The 16,709-nt window shown below is 44.6% G+C and overlaps 1 protein-coding gene across 2 annotated transcripts in view; it reads left to right on the top strand.

Annotated features, from left to right (window-relative positions):
* PAPLN (papilin, proteoglycan like sulfated glycoprotein) overlaps positions 1-16,709 on the top strand; it is a 67,780-nt gene that overhangs the window by 46,475 nt on the left and 4,596 nt on the right. For both annotated transcript variants that reach the window (XM_033146291.1, XM_033146298.1), the window contains 12 exons: positions 209-385; positions 2,379-2,535; positions 4,174-4,260; positions 5,267-5,540; positions 5,639-5,756; positions 7,822-7,951; positions 9,431-10,091; positions 11,058-11,195; positions 11,990-12,114; positions 12,992-13,133; positions 14,341-14,478; positions 15,848-15,975. In XM_033146291.1, coding sequence (XP_033002182.1) covers positions 209-385; positions 2,379-2,535; positions 4,174-4,260; positions 5,267-5,540; positions 5,639-5,756; positions 7,822-7,951; positions 9,431-10,091; positions 11,058-11,195; positions 11,990-12,114; positions 12,992-13,133; positions 14,341-14,478; positions 15,848-15,975 — 2,275 coding nt within the window. The remainder of the gene's footprint in view (positions 1-208; positions 386-2,378; positions 2,536-4,173; positions 4,261-5,266; positions 5,541-5,638; positions 5,757-7,821; positions 7,952-9,430; positions 10,092-11,057; positions 11,196-11,989; positions 12,115-12,991; positions 13,134-14,340; positions 14,479-15,847; positions 15,976-16,709) is intronic.

The following is a 16,709-nucleotide window of genomic DNA, read 5'->3' as shown; positions in this document are numbered from 1 at the left end:
AAATGAATATTACCAAAAATTCCACCTCTGAGTTATTCTTCCCATACAGAGGAAGCTTAACCATAGAACGTCTCACACACTGAATTACTGTTTCTGGGACAAGAGGGTTTCTGAAAACTTTTAAAATGTGGAGTGAGCAGACCAAATACATGCAATAGATAAAGAGGTACATTTCTTGCAGTGACTGTCATTTATTTTATTTTTACAGTGCACAGCTAGTTGTGGGGAAGGTGTTCAGACCCGGACTGTAAACTGCATGTCGGAGCTGGGCTCTCGGACTCTCGAAGTTGCCTGCTTGACACAACCAAAACCTTCACACACCCAGTCCTGCACCGGTGAGAATTGTATCCAAGAGATCGGCTGGCATATTGGAGACTGGGGACTGGTAAGCATTGCAACAATTTCTGCCTACTTTGCTGTAGATAAAAAAAGTACCTATACTTTGTTATACCCCAGTTTATCTGTCCATTGCTGCCTATCTCCTCTCTGCTGCCTCTTTCAGGCTGTTTCCACACTAGGGCATTAATGCATATGTAGATCTCCACACATGAATGTTTCCCATGTTGTGCACTTGAAATCTGTCTCAATGTGGGTGGTTCTTGATGGAATATGTTCATGCTGTGTGTTATCCCCTCCCAACAGTGAGCACTTCTCTGCTTACCACAGGACCGCTGTGGGCATACACACAGATATCTTCCAGTAGCACCTTAGAGACCAACTAAGTTTGTTCTTGGTATGAGCTTTCGTGTGCATGCATGCATCTGAAGAAGTGTGCATGCACACGAAAGCTCATACCAAGAACAAACTTAGTTGGTCTCTAAGGTGCTAATGGAAGGAATTTTTTATTTTGTTTTGACTATGGCAGACCAACACGGCTACCTACCTGCTATTGAAACACAGGTATCCGTTTACCTGTGCTTGCCCACTTATATTTTTATACCAAATTTGTACCAAATACTGGTACAATAAATAATTATTTTAAAAACAAAAATGTCATTCCAAGCCAAGCAATGATTTTGAGTTGCTTGCATGAAAGACTGCCACTTCCTTTCCTGCCCCTTTCCTTTCCCACCTTACCTGCAAGGGTAAATTTTGTGTTTATATTTAATGTAGCTGTTTTGTAGAAGATAAGCTCTGCACAAAAGAACCCCTTAAAAAAAAAAACCCCGCTTAGCTGCCTTCAGAAACAACCAGTGGAAAAAGGCGGGCTAAATTTTTTTTGCCTTTGTGCAAAGAAAATGGAAGTAGGGGGTGTGGCAGTGAAATGACATCACACATGCTTTGAAAAGAACACCTGCTTGCACAATGAGCTTCAGTTGGGTAACATGGAGTTTTATATTGGATTTTCCTCCATTACCAGATTATCTGTAGATTATGAAAATCCAAATTTAGCAGGGGGGAAGTGTGGGCTGTCGTTTGGGTGAGGACAATGTTGTGTGGACATTGGAAAGAAAAACAGAGACATAAGCAGCTTCAAAATAAACACATTAAATTCCAATGTGGACAACCCCTTTACAGGACCTGTTTGCATTAACATAGCCTTTGTTGAATCTCTCGAATAATGGAAACTAAAGTGAGAATGAGATCACCTCAAGCCTGGTCGATAGGCGGAGTTGTTGTATTAAGAGAAAACCCAGACATTATAATTTATAGCCCAGCTCGACTATACATGCCTGTGGAAAGTGCTGGTGAATGAATCATGCTCACATTATCACTTTCTCTGGGAATTTATTTATTTCACAAAATTTGTACACCACTTGACTGTAGAGAAGATACAATTGGAGCCAACGTAATTTGTAAGTTTGTTTGGGACTAACTTATCCAATGACCTGGAAATACTTTCCCCATTTATCATTTTATTCTCCCACCATGGCTTACAACCTACTAGCGGTTACCTGCTCACTACCTGAAAATTAATGTTGTAACGCCTGCTACCAGAAACGCGGGTGGCACTGTGGGTTAAACACAGAGCCTAGGGCTTGCCGATCAGAAGGGCGGCAGTTCAAATCCCCACGATGGGGTGAGCTCCTGTTGCTCGGTCCCTGCTCCTGCCAACCTAGCAGTTCGAAAGCACGAAGTGCAAGTAGATAAATAGGTACCGCTCCAGCAGGAAGGTAAACGGCATTTCCATGTGGTGCTCTGGTTTGCCAGAAGCGGCTTAGTCATGCTGGCCACATGACCCGGAAGCTGTACTCCCTCGGCCAGTAAAGCAAAATGCCACAACCCCAGAGTCGTCCGCGACTAGACCTAATGGTCAGGGGTCCCTTTACCTTTACCAGAAACTCGTAGGGTTACCCTCTCAGGATAGTGTTACTCTTGTAACGTTACTTTCTCGGGTTACAGCCCCTTAGTAACTTTGCTTGCACTTTGTGATCTAGTGCTCAAAGAGCTGTGACTCAGGCATCCGAACGCGGCAGGTCATGTGTGCAGACGGGGATTCCAAGTTCTACAACCATGAGATGTGCCGGGCCATCCAGCCGCAGATACCAGCCATGCTTGGAACATGCAACACCCAGCCCTGTCATCTGCCGCAGCGTAAGTGAAAGCTATTAGCTGTCCGCAACCCTCCTTGGTTCTGTTTTCACCCGGTATCCATTTTGGGACACCTGGGCTGTTAGAATGCATAGTACCACCACCTTTACATAACAGATTGGGTCTTCCCTGCTCAATGTTGGAATCACTGAGATGTCATCAGGATAGCAACAAGGTCTAGAGGCTTACTGGGAGTGGCCGCCAGGACCACATAACACTGGTCCTGAGAGATCTATATTGGCTCCCAGTACGTTTCCGAGCACAATTCAAAGTGTTGGTGCTGACCTTTAAAGCCCTAAACGGCCTCGGTCCTGTATATCTGAAGGAGCGTCTCCATCCCCATCAATCAGCCCGGACACTGAGATCCAGCGCCGAGGGCCTTCTGTCGGTTCCCTCACTGCGAGAAGCAAAACTACAGGGAACCAGGCAGAGGGCCTTCTCGGTAGTGGCGCCTGCCCTGTGGAACGCCCTCCCATCAGAAGTCAAGGGAATAAACAACTACCTGACATTCAGAAAATACCTGAAGGCAGCCCTGTTTAGGGAAGTTTTTAAACTGTGATATTTTAAATGTATTTTAATGTTTGGTGGAAGCTGCCCAGAGTGGCTGGGGAGACCCAGCCAGATGGGCGGGGTACAAATAATAAATAATAATAATTATTATTATTATTCTCGGGCCTTTTCATTCCTATTGATGAAGAGACGGGCCTTTCTGTTTTCCTGCTAACTGCTCTATAAAAAGAAAAAGGGAAAAGGAGATGCCAGAGATTGAACCTGGGAACTTCTTCCTTCAATGCATGTGAACTGCCTCTGCTCTTTTGGCTACATATTACATATACCTAATCAAACTTTGGAAGCTGTAAGAACAATGACGAGAAAAGCAACAGGTTTATTGTCTGGATGTGCTAGGGTATCCATTAGGGTTGCCATACATCCGTAATCTCCCGGCAAAATTTTCGGGGGAAATCCAGACGTATGGCAACCCATGTTGGCAGTGTCGTTTTTGCCGTTCCTCCTTAAGAATAGCTCAAAAACGTCAACAACTTTGTGTCACCCCCCCCCAAAAAAGCTCAACATCTTTATTAGCCTGCTTCTTATTGAAATCAATTAATATTATAGTTCCACATAAAGCAATACAGAACAGCATCTGATTGGTTCAATTGAAGCTGCCCTAAAATCTGGCCCCAATGTCAAGTCATACAGACTCAGCAACAATCCGGTTGGTGCTTCTCTGTTTCAAAGGTGTAAAAAAATTAGGTCCTTTCTCTTTACTTTTCTGTTTCTCTGTTGATGCATTTTTGCCTCATAATAACAACATCTCACATCTCAAGCCCTGGGTGTGAAAGCCTGCATACCTGTAGGTGACTTTTTGCAGCTTCATTTTCACATGTTTTGAAGTTCCATTCCCCCCCTACCCCACCCCAACATTTAAAAAAACAACATATAATTGAAGCTTCCTTTCACTGATTTCCACGAGAGCAGGGTTTTTTTGGGGATTAGAGGATAATTTAGAACAATTCTCTCTGCTCTGCCCCAACCCTGCTCACCTAGTTGCTGAAGACACAGATGATTTTAGGTATTCCCAGTTGTTGATGTTGATCTTAGTTCAATGTTTCTAACCTACGGATACTAATCTCATTGCAGAGGTTCCCAGTATGCAAGACTCTGCAGGCTACGATGTCAACCGCCAGAACTTACTGACCCGATACAATCCTGACTACGGCACCATAGGTTTGAAACTACCTGAACTTTGCTTTCTTTCTCCAGTGTTTATGTTGTTGTTTTTGTACCTTCCTTTAGAATAGCTTTACAAAAAGTTATGAGTCTTTATGGCCCATTTGTATGTAGAGTACAGCTCTCTGAGGGAAAGATGGGAAATTAGAATCATAGAATCATAGAGTTGGAAGAGACCACAAGGGCCATCCAGTCCAACCCCCTACCAAACAGGAAACACCTGCTTGATGGGCCCTGGACCAAGCCAGTGTCTGTCTTTCATTTTCCTGACTCTTTAATGATGATATGCCTCTTTGAAAAGAAAGCAGTAGTAAACATGGAGGTAGAGAGTCAAACCCCCAAAAGCTTTCCTAACCCAGGAGCCCAGAACCACTCCTCTACCACCACACATCTTGCTAACCTCCAATGCCTGGCAGTGGGTCCAGCTGAAATTTTGCATCATGTCCCTCCCTCCTTAAGGAATGTGAAACTGCTTTATGAATTCTGCTTTATTCAGTGTTATTTCTAGGGCAGATTCTGAGAGGGCCCCTGGGTTAGGAAAGCTTTTTTGGGGTTCATTATCATGGTGGGATGCTGCCTGATCCTGCATACTGAGGCCAGTTTCAAATGTGTGCAGGGCTTCTCCCCAAAATGGACAGTGGCCAGACAATAGTCACATATCCTTAGCACAGACACTTGACCGAGACACACACTTGGCACACAAACACATATGGACAGGGGCGATGGAAGACATAATGCAGGAACAAAAAGCAGTTGTGTGGAATTTCTAGGAAAGGGTCACATTCAACTAATTTTTACTCTGAGTAGACCTATTGAAATTAAAGGACCTAAGTTAGCTGTGACTGTTAATTTCATTAGGTCAACTTTGAGTTGAATACAACCCGAAGTGCCTGTCCTGCTAAGACAGAATGAGAGGCCCTGACATATAACCATAGATCTGGGCTTAACTCTAGACGTGATCCAGTAACTGTGGGTACATGCCATAAGATATTATGTTTTTCAGCTTCTGCAAATGAAAGAATAACCCAAACTGGTTCTACTACTCATCACCAAGTCCAGCCCAATGGAGATCATGATTCCAATTTCTTGCCCCTTCAATGGGAGTCTAACTTAGGATCCTCAGTATCCCGCCACTTCAATTCCCATCAAAATGTTGCCTCAACAACTAAAGTTCAAGACTGTAACCAGAGCCTTCATGGTTGCTGTTCAGATGGCCAGACTGTGGCCGCTGGTCCTTTTGGGCAAGGCTGCCCATTTGACACTTGCCATCAGAGCAGGTAAGACAAGCTGGTTAAATCCATTTAATCTGCCAGCAAAGGTAATTTTTTGAACAGATCACACTAATATTGGTTTCCATTCTTTCCCCCTGGTATAGGTATGGGTGCTGTCCTGATGGAATATCACCTTCTCAGGGGCCAAACAAGGAAGGGTGCCCACAATACTACAGTGATGTTTATGTGAACAGGAATGAACCTGCTGTTGCTGCTCCAACAGTAAGGGTGACTCCAGACATCCTTCTTGTTGTGCATTCATAATGATTTGTGCTCATGATGGTACCAGGGTGGTTATACGCAATTCTGCTGTAATACTGTTTGCATCTGCAAATGCTTTGGGTCGGACATACAGCCTCATTTCCAATCAGTTTATGTACTGGAATTTCCTGATGAAATCCTATAACTTTTTCTTCCAGTGATGGGGGAGAGGGTGTTCCCCCGCTTTTGTTGCATTGTAACACAATATTGCAATAATGCTGGAGAAGCTTCGCAGAACAGCTAGTAAGCAGAATGATATGTGGTCAGTCCAGTATAACTCTACCACTAATGCACTATTATGTTGCAGAGTACACCTAAGCATAGGAAAGATTTACAGCTCAACAGTAGTCAGCAAATATTTATACTGCGGGTGGCACTGTGGTCTAAACCACTGAGCCTCTTGGGTTGCTGATCAGAAGGTTGGCAGTTCAAATCCCCATGACGGGTGAGCTCCCGTTGCTCTTTCCCAGCTCCTGCCAACCTAGCAGTTCAAAAGAATGCCAGTGCAAGTAGCTAAATAGGTACTGCTGTGGCGGGAAGGTAAGTGTCCTGTTGCACCGGAAGCGGTTTAGTCATGACCCGGAAAGCTGTCTGGACAAATGCCGGCTCCCTCAGCCTGAAAAGCGAGATGTGTGCCGCAACCCCATAGTTGCCTTTGACAGGACTTAACCATCCAGGGGTCCTTTACCTTTACCTTATACTGTATTATACCAACAGTGTGCTAGATTAGAAGTTTTGGATCTTGGCTCTGGTTTTCAGTTAAACCTATGGTGATCTTCTCCTTTCATTCAGGTGATGACTTTGAGGCATTACAGTTACGTTGTGATTGTATTGCATACATCGTGTAATGAGTAATAATACTAATACTTACCACACACAATCACACACTTAGTTGCGGGTCAGTTACACATTGAGGTAGGGGGTGTGTGAGAGAGGAAGACTAGCTTACTTAAAGTCACTTGAGATCTTCTGGTTCACAACTCAGTATTATATAGGGACCATATTACCCAATCTGTAATTGTGCAGTCCGTAATGCCCCAAGAAACACCATTGAAGTTGGGTTAGTATTCGAAGTACATCATTTTGTAAATGTTTCTCTGGAGTTAATGATAAACATTTAGACCTTCAGGAAGATCTGTATTTCACAGGAAACAAACAGAAGTACTGGATGAACCAGATTGCTCATACCGTATAATATGATAAATTTTCAGATCAATGGTGGGTGACTAGAGTATTGTCTAGATAGCAGCCGCTGAGTTGTAGCATCCCATTGTCCATTCCGGACTCACAAGCAGCATTTTGGCTTTTTGGCACCCTAGACATTAGCCCTAGCACTGATGCCATGGTCCCTCTCCTTTCTTCCTTATTTTCCTTCAACCACTTCTGGGCCTGCAGCTGCCTCTGGCAATCATGCTTGGATCTTGTCCCAGCTGCTTTGCTAAGCATAAGTAGTAGTAGGAGCCTCTCCAGTGGCTGAGGATTGCATTTGCAACACCTAATTATCTACTGCATTTTTTAGCAAAGTGCATGGGCTCAATTCCCAGGGATACTGATGGTGGGTGTTTTGAGAACAAAGTGGGTGGGAGCTTTGCCCAGCTGCTCAGGCCATCTGGAGAAACATCCAATTTATTCATAGGTGGGCAGACTCTTGGGTTTCCTGTATTGTCTGAGCTGATGGTCTCCATTTAGTTCACACTAGGCAAGGGGTCAACTTTACAAGCCTGAAGCAAAAGAAGAAGAAAAAATATTTTTCTTTTCCTTAGCATGTCACTGGAACAGCTTATGAAACAATTCCCCTGCTCCCAATATTGCTTATAATTGTTAGTGACAATTATTCCAAGTCAAAGAGAAACATTTCGGTGCATGTCTTCATTATCTGCCAAAGTTGCCCCATCAGGTGCTTAAAAAGGGATGGTTGGACTTATCTCCTCCTGTGGATTTGTTTATGGGTTTGGTTTTGTAGTATGAGATCTTTTACACCATCTCAGTAAAGAGACTATCGCAGTAACTTCTGGCTTTGTCCAAGGTGAGCCGAGTTCTGTCCCAGGAGAGGCCAGCGGAGGAGTGTCGTGTTTCTACGTATGGTTGCTGCTACGACAACGTTGCTTCTGCTTCTGGGCCTCAGGGGGACGGATGCCTCAATAGACCCAGCCAACGTAAGTGACACTTAGGTTTTGAAAGGTGGTTTACCCATTGCCAACATGAACAGAATCATTTTACATCCTTCTTCATGGCACTGTAAGCTACAGAAAATCCATTATCCAATTATTGATAAAATAATAATAATAATAACAACAACAACAACAGCAACAACAACAACAACAATAGCAATAGCAATCCCTTGGCCAGAATTTAGAATCGGTCTGGAATTCACCCTTAAGATCCCAGTCTCTGAATTCTGTTGGCTTTGTAAGAAATGCCTATTAAATAACCAGAGTACCATTTCAGTTCCGTTTTATGGGGCTTCTACATTCAGTGTTCCTAACAGGAAGGAATCACTTAACACATTTCTGTTATCGAATTATTCTTGTTCAGCTACCCTGAAGAATGAATGACTGCCGAGCACAGTTTCCCAGAAAGGAAAACAGCATGGACAGTGGCAGGGACCAAACGACTGCAGCCTTGAAGCCACCTGGCACCTTGCCGTCTTTTTCAAAGCTGCATTGTTTATCACAGTTGGCTACTTCTGGTTGGCTTCTGCAAGCTGTGATGGGCATAGGCCCAACCTAGAAGTGCTCACCCACATACCCTTGAAGCACAATGCCTGGTTTTGTGAGCAGCGCCATTTGATACAGAGGCAGAACTGAGCCTCTGATAACGTGAATCCTGACTCCCATCGAAGGGCAAATCCATAATGCAAACTTTTAAGTGCAAATTATTTTAAATTAACTGTCCCAGCTTTCTCAAAAAAAAAATTCTAGAAAATGGTACTCTGATCTTAAATTATGTTTGCTGCCTTTTTTACACCTGCTCTCATAACACCTGGCTTCCTGCTAGGCTTTTTCAGGTGCTGAGGCAGAATACTGTGACAGGAGACTCCTCCAACCCCAGACTCGTTTATCTAAGCTTCCAGTGACTGCTTTGTATTGCCATAGCATCCTTTACGACAGGAACGCTGGCATGGTTTTCCAACAGTTGAGACCTGGGCAGTGGTGACAGGGTGGGAATGGTATGTGCTCTCACTTGAGGTGAGGGCTAGGCAAGTCTGAGAGAGTGTGTGCTTATCCCACTGCTTCTTACCTGATGCCTCCACCCAGAGTGAAAACACTCTCCAGTTGCCCTTGCGCCATGAATAGGGCAGCACTTGCCCCTGGAAAACCTGCTCTTTGTGCTTGCCACACTTCCTCTTGTCCTGCTGCTTCCCTCTGCCCCAGGGCATCTGCTCTTTAAAGCTCATTCAGAGCAAATAGCAATTTGGGTTTTCTCCAGATTGACATCTGTTATGATTTAACACTAAAGAACGGGTTTTCCATGGGAAAGGAGTGGGGCAGAGGGGGAAATCACTCAGACCCGTGCTTTCTAGGCATGGGACAAACAGAAGTGTGGATGAGCCCCGAGTGGGGATGTGGTCAGAAGAAGATTTGTGTATCTGCTTAATCTATAACAACTGCTTCTCTCCTGACATTTCCTATTAGCTTATCCTATCGGTTGCCTGCTGCCCAGCGCCCATGGCCCCTGCACAGATTGGACTACGCGCTGGTACTTTGTACATGACGTTGGGAAATGCAATCGGTTCTGGTATGGGGGCTGTCACGGCAACAACAACAACTTTGCTTCTGAAGAGGAGTGCATGAAAACTTGCCATAGATCAGTGGGAAGGAGTGATGTGGGACAACACCACCATGCTGCAGTTCCTAACATCCACTCTAGTTCTCACCTGCGAGGAGTTGCAGAGGAGCAGCACCAACAGCAGCCTGCAAGAGGAGCCATGAGTCATAGCCATGGAGGAGGAGGAGGAGGAGGTGGACGTGGGGCTTTCCATGCTCACACTGGCTCAGAAACTCACTCATTGCTACATCATGGGGAGAGAAGCTGGGGAAGGACCATGACTGTAGATAGCCTGCCTGAGTCTCAGCAAGGGATGGGGGAAAGAAGGAAGGATCCAGCAAACCACCTTCATGGTTTAGGGGAAACCGTGGTCTCTGGACACTCTGAGAGGCGGCAGACTGTCAGTGGTCAGACGGTTCACCGTGAGCATGAAGGGTGGAGGAGAGAATCTGCAGCAGATGGATCAGTAGTGAATGGATTTGAGCGCCAAGCCTCAGCAAGCTCTTCCTTCCCTCCTTCTCTAAACAGGTAACATTCTGCAATAGCAGGCTTCTCTGCTAGGAGTTGTTTTCTGCAGCATGAGATTGTTTTGCTGCAGGATGAGGACAGACAACCTATCGTAAAGGATTCCAATATAAGCCTGACACCGGAGTAATCCCCTCCACCCCCTGGATATGTGAGCTACCCAGTACCAGTATTTTCTTTTTAAATTGTAAAGTGGCCATGCATTCATTTTTATACACCCACAACCACTGACTTCACAAAGGGATGTGAATGAGTTGTGTCTGCTAACAGACTTGTAGCCAGCTGTATCTCTCCTGACTCATGCTGGATTCTAATGCCTGGCAGTTGTGGTCTTTTAAAATCTGTTGTTGCGAGTAACTTCAAACTCTTACTGGGGCCTTTTGGATAACAAAAGACAGTTAGCTAAAAGGCCCCGGCTTTTGAACATTCTACTGCAGAAATGGAGAACCTTTGCCGCCTCCCAGTGTTGCTGAACTTCAACTCCCGCCTTCCTTGGCCATTGGCTTGCTGTGGCTGTTGGGAGTTGTAGTACAGCAACACCTGGAGGGCCAAAGACTCCCCACCCCTGTTCTAAAGATAGGCATTTGGATATGACAACATGGTTTAGCCCTTCATCTAGATAAAGATTGTTCTGGATCAAGAGCTGGTGTGTGTTTATGAATTTTGGGTCTGGTATGCATGTGATGCAGCAGGTTTAACTTTCTCCCCCAGTTGGTTTGCATTGTCTCTTCAGTCTGCAGAAGACTCTTCTCCCACTGTTTCCTTGCTTTAGCAACATGCAGACTGCTTCCAGCTCTGCCTAACATGGATCCACAGGGGTAGGTAAAATGCTATTATTAGTTACTCCAGACTCTACTGCCCTTGCAAAAGCATCAGGTGTTTTCTCTCTTTATCAGCCGTTATGCATTTCCCACCCTGTCCTTTCAGAGCAGCCTTTGAACTTTGGGCTAACTACAGTATGTCTTTCAGGGTCTTCTTGGATGGATCGGAGTCTTCAGCAGTGGAGGCAGGCTTGGGACAAAGCATCCGCCTTCTCTGTAAGGCAGGCAGTTCCCGCTTCTCCAGAGTTGAGTGGCAGAAGGATGGGCGGCCAGTGTCCTCTGACAGGTGAGCTTGACCCCTGGCCACCCACCCGTGTGGTGGAACCCACCCTACTGAAACCTATTAACACCACAGAAGCTTTTGGGTGAGTGGAGGACTTTGATGTGATTCTTATCTTTTAGAATTCCTAGACACAGCAATTTCGATGAGTAGCGGTAGAAGCTCACTATATATTATATGGGGCCTGCAACAGAATATTGCAGTGTGGAGCGCTGCTCAGGATTCCAGCCACTGCACTCCATTCTGACGCACACACCAGCCACTGCTCTCTGCCTTGGTTTTACATTCCACACCCTGCCCTGCTCCACACAGGATGCTTCTAAAGATTCCTTTGTACTTCTTTAAACTCTGGGGCTCCCTCAAGCCTGCTGCTACTCCCCTCTTGTGTGTGTGTGAATGGTGCTGAGTTTGTTACAAAAGGACCAGCAGCATTCAAAGAACTGAGTTTACTGTTAGTATTAAAGATTATTGACTGATATCAGACAGCTCAGTGTAAAAAATTACGTACTGAGCAAAGTGGACTTCTGTGGCTCTTGCGCATGTCATGAAAATGAAGCATTCCCACCCCCACCCCCACATGTGTGTATTTTCTTGCACTATTCACTGGGCCCAGCCTACTCAACTACTACAAAAAACTGATCAGAAGTCCACCACATCATTTAAGATTTCACCAGGCACTGCCCCAGTAGAGAAACAAATAAAAAGTTACTGTTAGCAGGCACTGGGTGCCAACAGCATTTGCTGCTGCTTTATAGCTCGTCTGCAATATATGTCAAGTGCTCTCATTCCTCCTCCTGCAGGCATACCTACCAGTCTGACAGTTCCCTGGTGATCAGCCAGCTCAGAGCTGAAGATGCTGGGACCTACATGTGCAAAATTTCGAATGGGAGGGTAGAGCACAGGAAGATTGTGCTGAGGATCAAAGGTGACGCATTGTTTCTGTTTTAATACTTGAGCGACCTTTGTCCATTTTGTCAATCAAAACGGCCAGGCATAAAGAAAACACCAACTTTGTAATAATAATCTGTTTGGTATAATAAAAATGCTATGGGTTGTATCTCCTGAAATGAATGGCCCGCAGGCAACTTAGGCCTATTAATTTTAATGGATCTACTCTGAGTAATAGTTTAGTTTAATAAAACCCTGTGGTGTCAGGTCTTTTCCATACGTTGATAATTCCTCCTACTTGCCTCTATTGGTTGAATGAGCAACCTCCTTTCTATTCCAGCCCTGTCTGCACTGTGGTGGTAGGTCTTTGAGGGAGTTCTTGCAATGTATTTTGTAAGCAAGGTCTCTGATTTCCCTTCCCATCCACCTCTAATTTAGCCATGTTGGGAGGAGCTGCACTTTTCAGTTTCTAGTAGGAATTGGGCTGAGCCAGGGCACATTTAAACTCTGGCCTCATAAATGAGGGGAGGTCTTTGTGCCCACCAGATGGGCACATTCAAGGGCCCAGTTGGGTAGTGTTTTGCATAGAGCATGCAGAGTTACTGGACCTTGCACAAAGGGCATTTCACTCCAGGCAAGATTGTCTGCTAGAGACTGCGAGCAATACACATCCTCCAGATTGGGTTACCATTTTATAGTGGGCTCCCCTTGTAAACTGTTCCTGCTGGCAGGGGAAAGCATACTTTTACAATTAACACTGGGGTGAGAAACAAACAGGTAAACAACAGGTTTCCCATGGCTGTTTTAAAGGAAGTGAGCAGATAGATAGTTGGTTCTGATATGTGAAGTCAGCTGTTGATTTTTTTGTGCAATCTTATGGCACAGGGCAATCTTATTCAGAATTCTCTCCCTAGAAATCCCAGGATCTGATGTTTCACAGAGAGCGGGGAATCAGCTGATTCATGGTCAAAATCACCAGCACAGAGCATTTGTTTCAGGACTTAGTACTGGGCAATCACATGACTCTCCTGTCAACCTTCCTCAGACAACATACAGGTAAAGCTAACAGCAAACCTATACCTCTGTTCTCCACAGTGTGTCAAACCAGGCTGTGGCCCTTAAGCACTGTGGGCAGGCAAAAGAACTATTTTGAGAAGCTGCAGGGTATGAAATCACAGCTATTTTGCAACTCATTTCAGGAATATTCACAGCAGCCTCCTTGGGGGGGGGGACGACGACGACGATGACACACAGCTTGTTGCCATCATGTATAGAAGTCCATCCCATAATTTTTTTTACAAGTGTTAACATTCCAGAATCTGGAACAGGTCCAGTAGGATTCCTGCTCTTCCCCCACAAGCAAGACCTGGCCCAGAACTTATGCCAAACTATCTCCTGTCAGTTGTGGTGGTGGTTGAAGAGACCTTAATCCACTGTTTCCATAGTGGCTGTAGTCATAGCTGCAGTCACTCCATCCTGTGTCATATGGATGGATGGTGGCAGTTCTTGCCAGTTGCTGCTAACTGTCTGCACCTCCCAGAACAAAAGGAGTGGTTCTTGACAGGCTGTTATTTATTTGATGAATTTCTAACCTGCCCCTTCAGAACACATTGCTTTCTCAAAGCAGTTTACCAAAATAAAACTGCCCTCCTAACTCATGCAGTTCCCATTTTCTCTCTCTAGCCGGCTGACTGTTTGAGCAGTTGGGAGTGTCTATGGGAGGGGAATGGGAATAAGTTGGCCTCTTGGTACTTTTCTGGTAAGCATTGGGGTTCTTTATCTTTGGAGTGATAGGAGTGGCTAGCGAAGATCCTCAAATAGCTACATGGTGAAACAGTAATATTCCACTGAATTTCCTCCAGCCCTTTGTAGAAATCAAGATACAGAACCAGGCAGGCTGAAGCTACAGGGATGCCACTGAAAAGAACATTCTGTTACAGTGGATTCTTGTGGCTAAAGGCATTTCTCTAGGCTTGCAGCCAAGAGAGTACTTAAGGAAGATGTGTTTATACAAGCCTGCATTTTGTAAAGCACTTGCCTAGTTGGTTTGCAGCTTCTGTCTTAAATGCAGCCTCTGCAGTAATCCATTCATGCTCAAATCAAGATGAGGAACAGCTGCATACTATGTGTGTGTGTGTGTGTGTGTGTGTGTGTGTGTTTCACAGGAAAAGTCAAGAGTAAGGTTCTGATTACATTACACAGATTCAAAATACAGAGCTGGAACACTGCTATTTCTTTGACACCTTGTAAATTTGTTTTCCAGGTTAAAAATGTATAAGAACGAACCCTCAATTGTTGATGCCAATATTGGGGAGCGAGTCAGATTGCCTTGTCGTGTAGAGGCTTTGCCTTCTGTAACCATTGAGTGGCAGAAAGACGGACAGCCCATCTCCTCTCCAAGGTAAGCTACAACTAATGCGTTTCTACTTTCCCATCTTCTTCTTTCTATGCCAGGGTTACACAGCTCAAACCACTCTGAGCAATAGGGCCACGTTGTTAGGTTAATTAGGGACAAGCATTTGTTACAATCTTTACTGTTTTTAAAGGCATGTCCTCTGCTAACGTACATTTTCATTTAGTGCCCTATTGTAGGCACTCTTTGTGACATTATAGTTTTTCACATTCATCTCAGCCCAGACCCCATTTCTCTGTTGCCAACACCCCAGGTTATTCTCCATCCTCAGTTTTGATTTTAGCACAACCTTATCTGAACAACCCCCTTCTCTTTCTGTTTCCCCACCCAAAGTCTTAATTACAACTCCCATTTTGTAGCTACCTATTTTCCCTTCAGCCTGTGACTCCTTTCAAAATTTCTGAAAGCTAGTTCTCTCCTGTCCTGAGGGCAAGATGGGTCCTTAGGTAGCCTGGCGGCAGTGTTGGGGGGAGGCCACCCCAGCTGCAACTCTGGGAACTAGATGGCAGGGAGTTCTCCTCCCTTCAGGGCAAGATGGTCCTTGCATGGCCTTGTGGTGGAGTTTGGGGAGGTAGAGGTCACCTCCATCAAGAAGGCTGCCCTTACATGGTACATACCTGCTCCACTTACTGTACCCCACATTTAGTGACTTACTCGGTTCAGCCAATTCATTGCCAAATTCACTGAAATAATGTGACAAAACTGTTGTGACCAACTTAACCACAATTAGTTCTTGTGACAACCGAGGACTTAAAAATTCTTCAAAGTCATTACATAGCAATTGACAGCAAAAGTAATTGTTATTTTAATAATAATAATAATAATTTTATTATTTGTACCCTGCCCAACTGGCTGGGTTTCCCCAGCCACCCTGTGCGGCTTACAGCACACGTAAAAACATAGTAAAACAGCAAACATTTAAAACTTCCCAAAAGAGGGCTGCCTTCAGATGTCTTCTAAAATACAGTGTGTGTAATTCTTTATCTCCTTGACATCTGTTCTGTCTGAAGGGAGGGCGCCACTACTGAGCAGACCCTCTGCCTGGTTCCTGGTTTTACAGATAAAAGGGGTGAAGCCCACCTGCACTGTACAAGCTTGAGTTCAAAAGGATGAGCTTGAAGGGAGACTGCTGCTCTTTGGTTATTGTTCACTTTACAGCAGTCAGACAGGGTTGACAGCTGATCCTCAGAGGTCATAAACAAGTTTTGAGAGAGAGATGTTTGAGGCACAGTAAGGGTAACTGCATTCAGACTATGCTTTGAGAAATGTAATCTCTCTCAAATAAGTCATTGAGTCAGATGCAAATAAATTCCTTCTCATTAAGACTCACAGTCGCTATTCTTCTCTTGCTTTCCAGGCACAGACAGCAGTCTGACGGTGCCTTAGTTATCAGTCGCCTTGCCTCTGAAGATGCTGGCTTCTTTACTTGCATTGCTTCCAATGGCCGGGATCAGGATCAGCGAAGAGTCCAGATCATACCTAGAGGTACTAAAAAGCGAAGGAAGATAGATCTTGCTTTGATATTAAGGGGAGACTAGGGTGAGCTTGCAGAGGAGGTAAATGGAAAAGCTCAATTTGTGCTGCTGTTAAACCAAGCATCAGGCCAACAAACAATGCTGAGAGCCAATACACACCTACGACCAATCTGGAGTGGGAGATATTTGTGTGTTTCAAATGGGTTCCTTCATATTTGGGTTATCTGAAATAGTTGGAAAATGAGAGGGAATTGCAGTGATGTGTTTTTAAAAAACCAACCCCAAACTGAGCCACTCACACAAAGCAGCCTCATACGGTTCTGTTTCAAGCAGACAGCAAAATGTTTATTATTACTTGGTGCTAATGATGATGAGGATGTGTGGGCCCCTCCAAATGAGCATTCATCCTGATTTGCTTGCACAAATCAGGTTTGATTATATTCAGCCTTCATGGACCATTTGTACCAATTTGTTTGCAGGGCGGTTATAGGACAATAAACATTCATTCTATTTTGCTTGTGGGGTTTTGCACACACATTCCCATTGGTAATTCATTCATCTCACATTTTTCAAGGCATTTCCCCATCACTTTCCAAGTTGCAAAAGGTTTGATACACTTTTTTAAAATAAAATAAAAAATTTGTTTCGCTGGGGCAACGGAGCTCTTTAAACCACTTTAAGTGCACAAACCTTAAGTTCTGGCGTGCAATTGAATCACTCCCACACAATACTGACACACTGGAG

Source organism: Lacerta agilis, chromosome 1 (assembly GCF_009819535.1).
Source record: "Lacerta agilis isolate rLacAgi1 chromosome 1, rLacAgi1.pri, whole genome shotgun sequence".
NCBI classification, from domain to species: Eukaryota; Metazoa; Chordata; class Lepidosauria; order Squamata; family Lacertidae; genus Lacerta; species Lacerta agilis.
The sequence above is the reverse complement of the archived record's forward strand: the minus strand, read 5'-3'. Positions and strand labels throughout refer to the sequence as shown.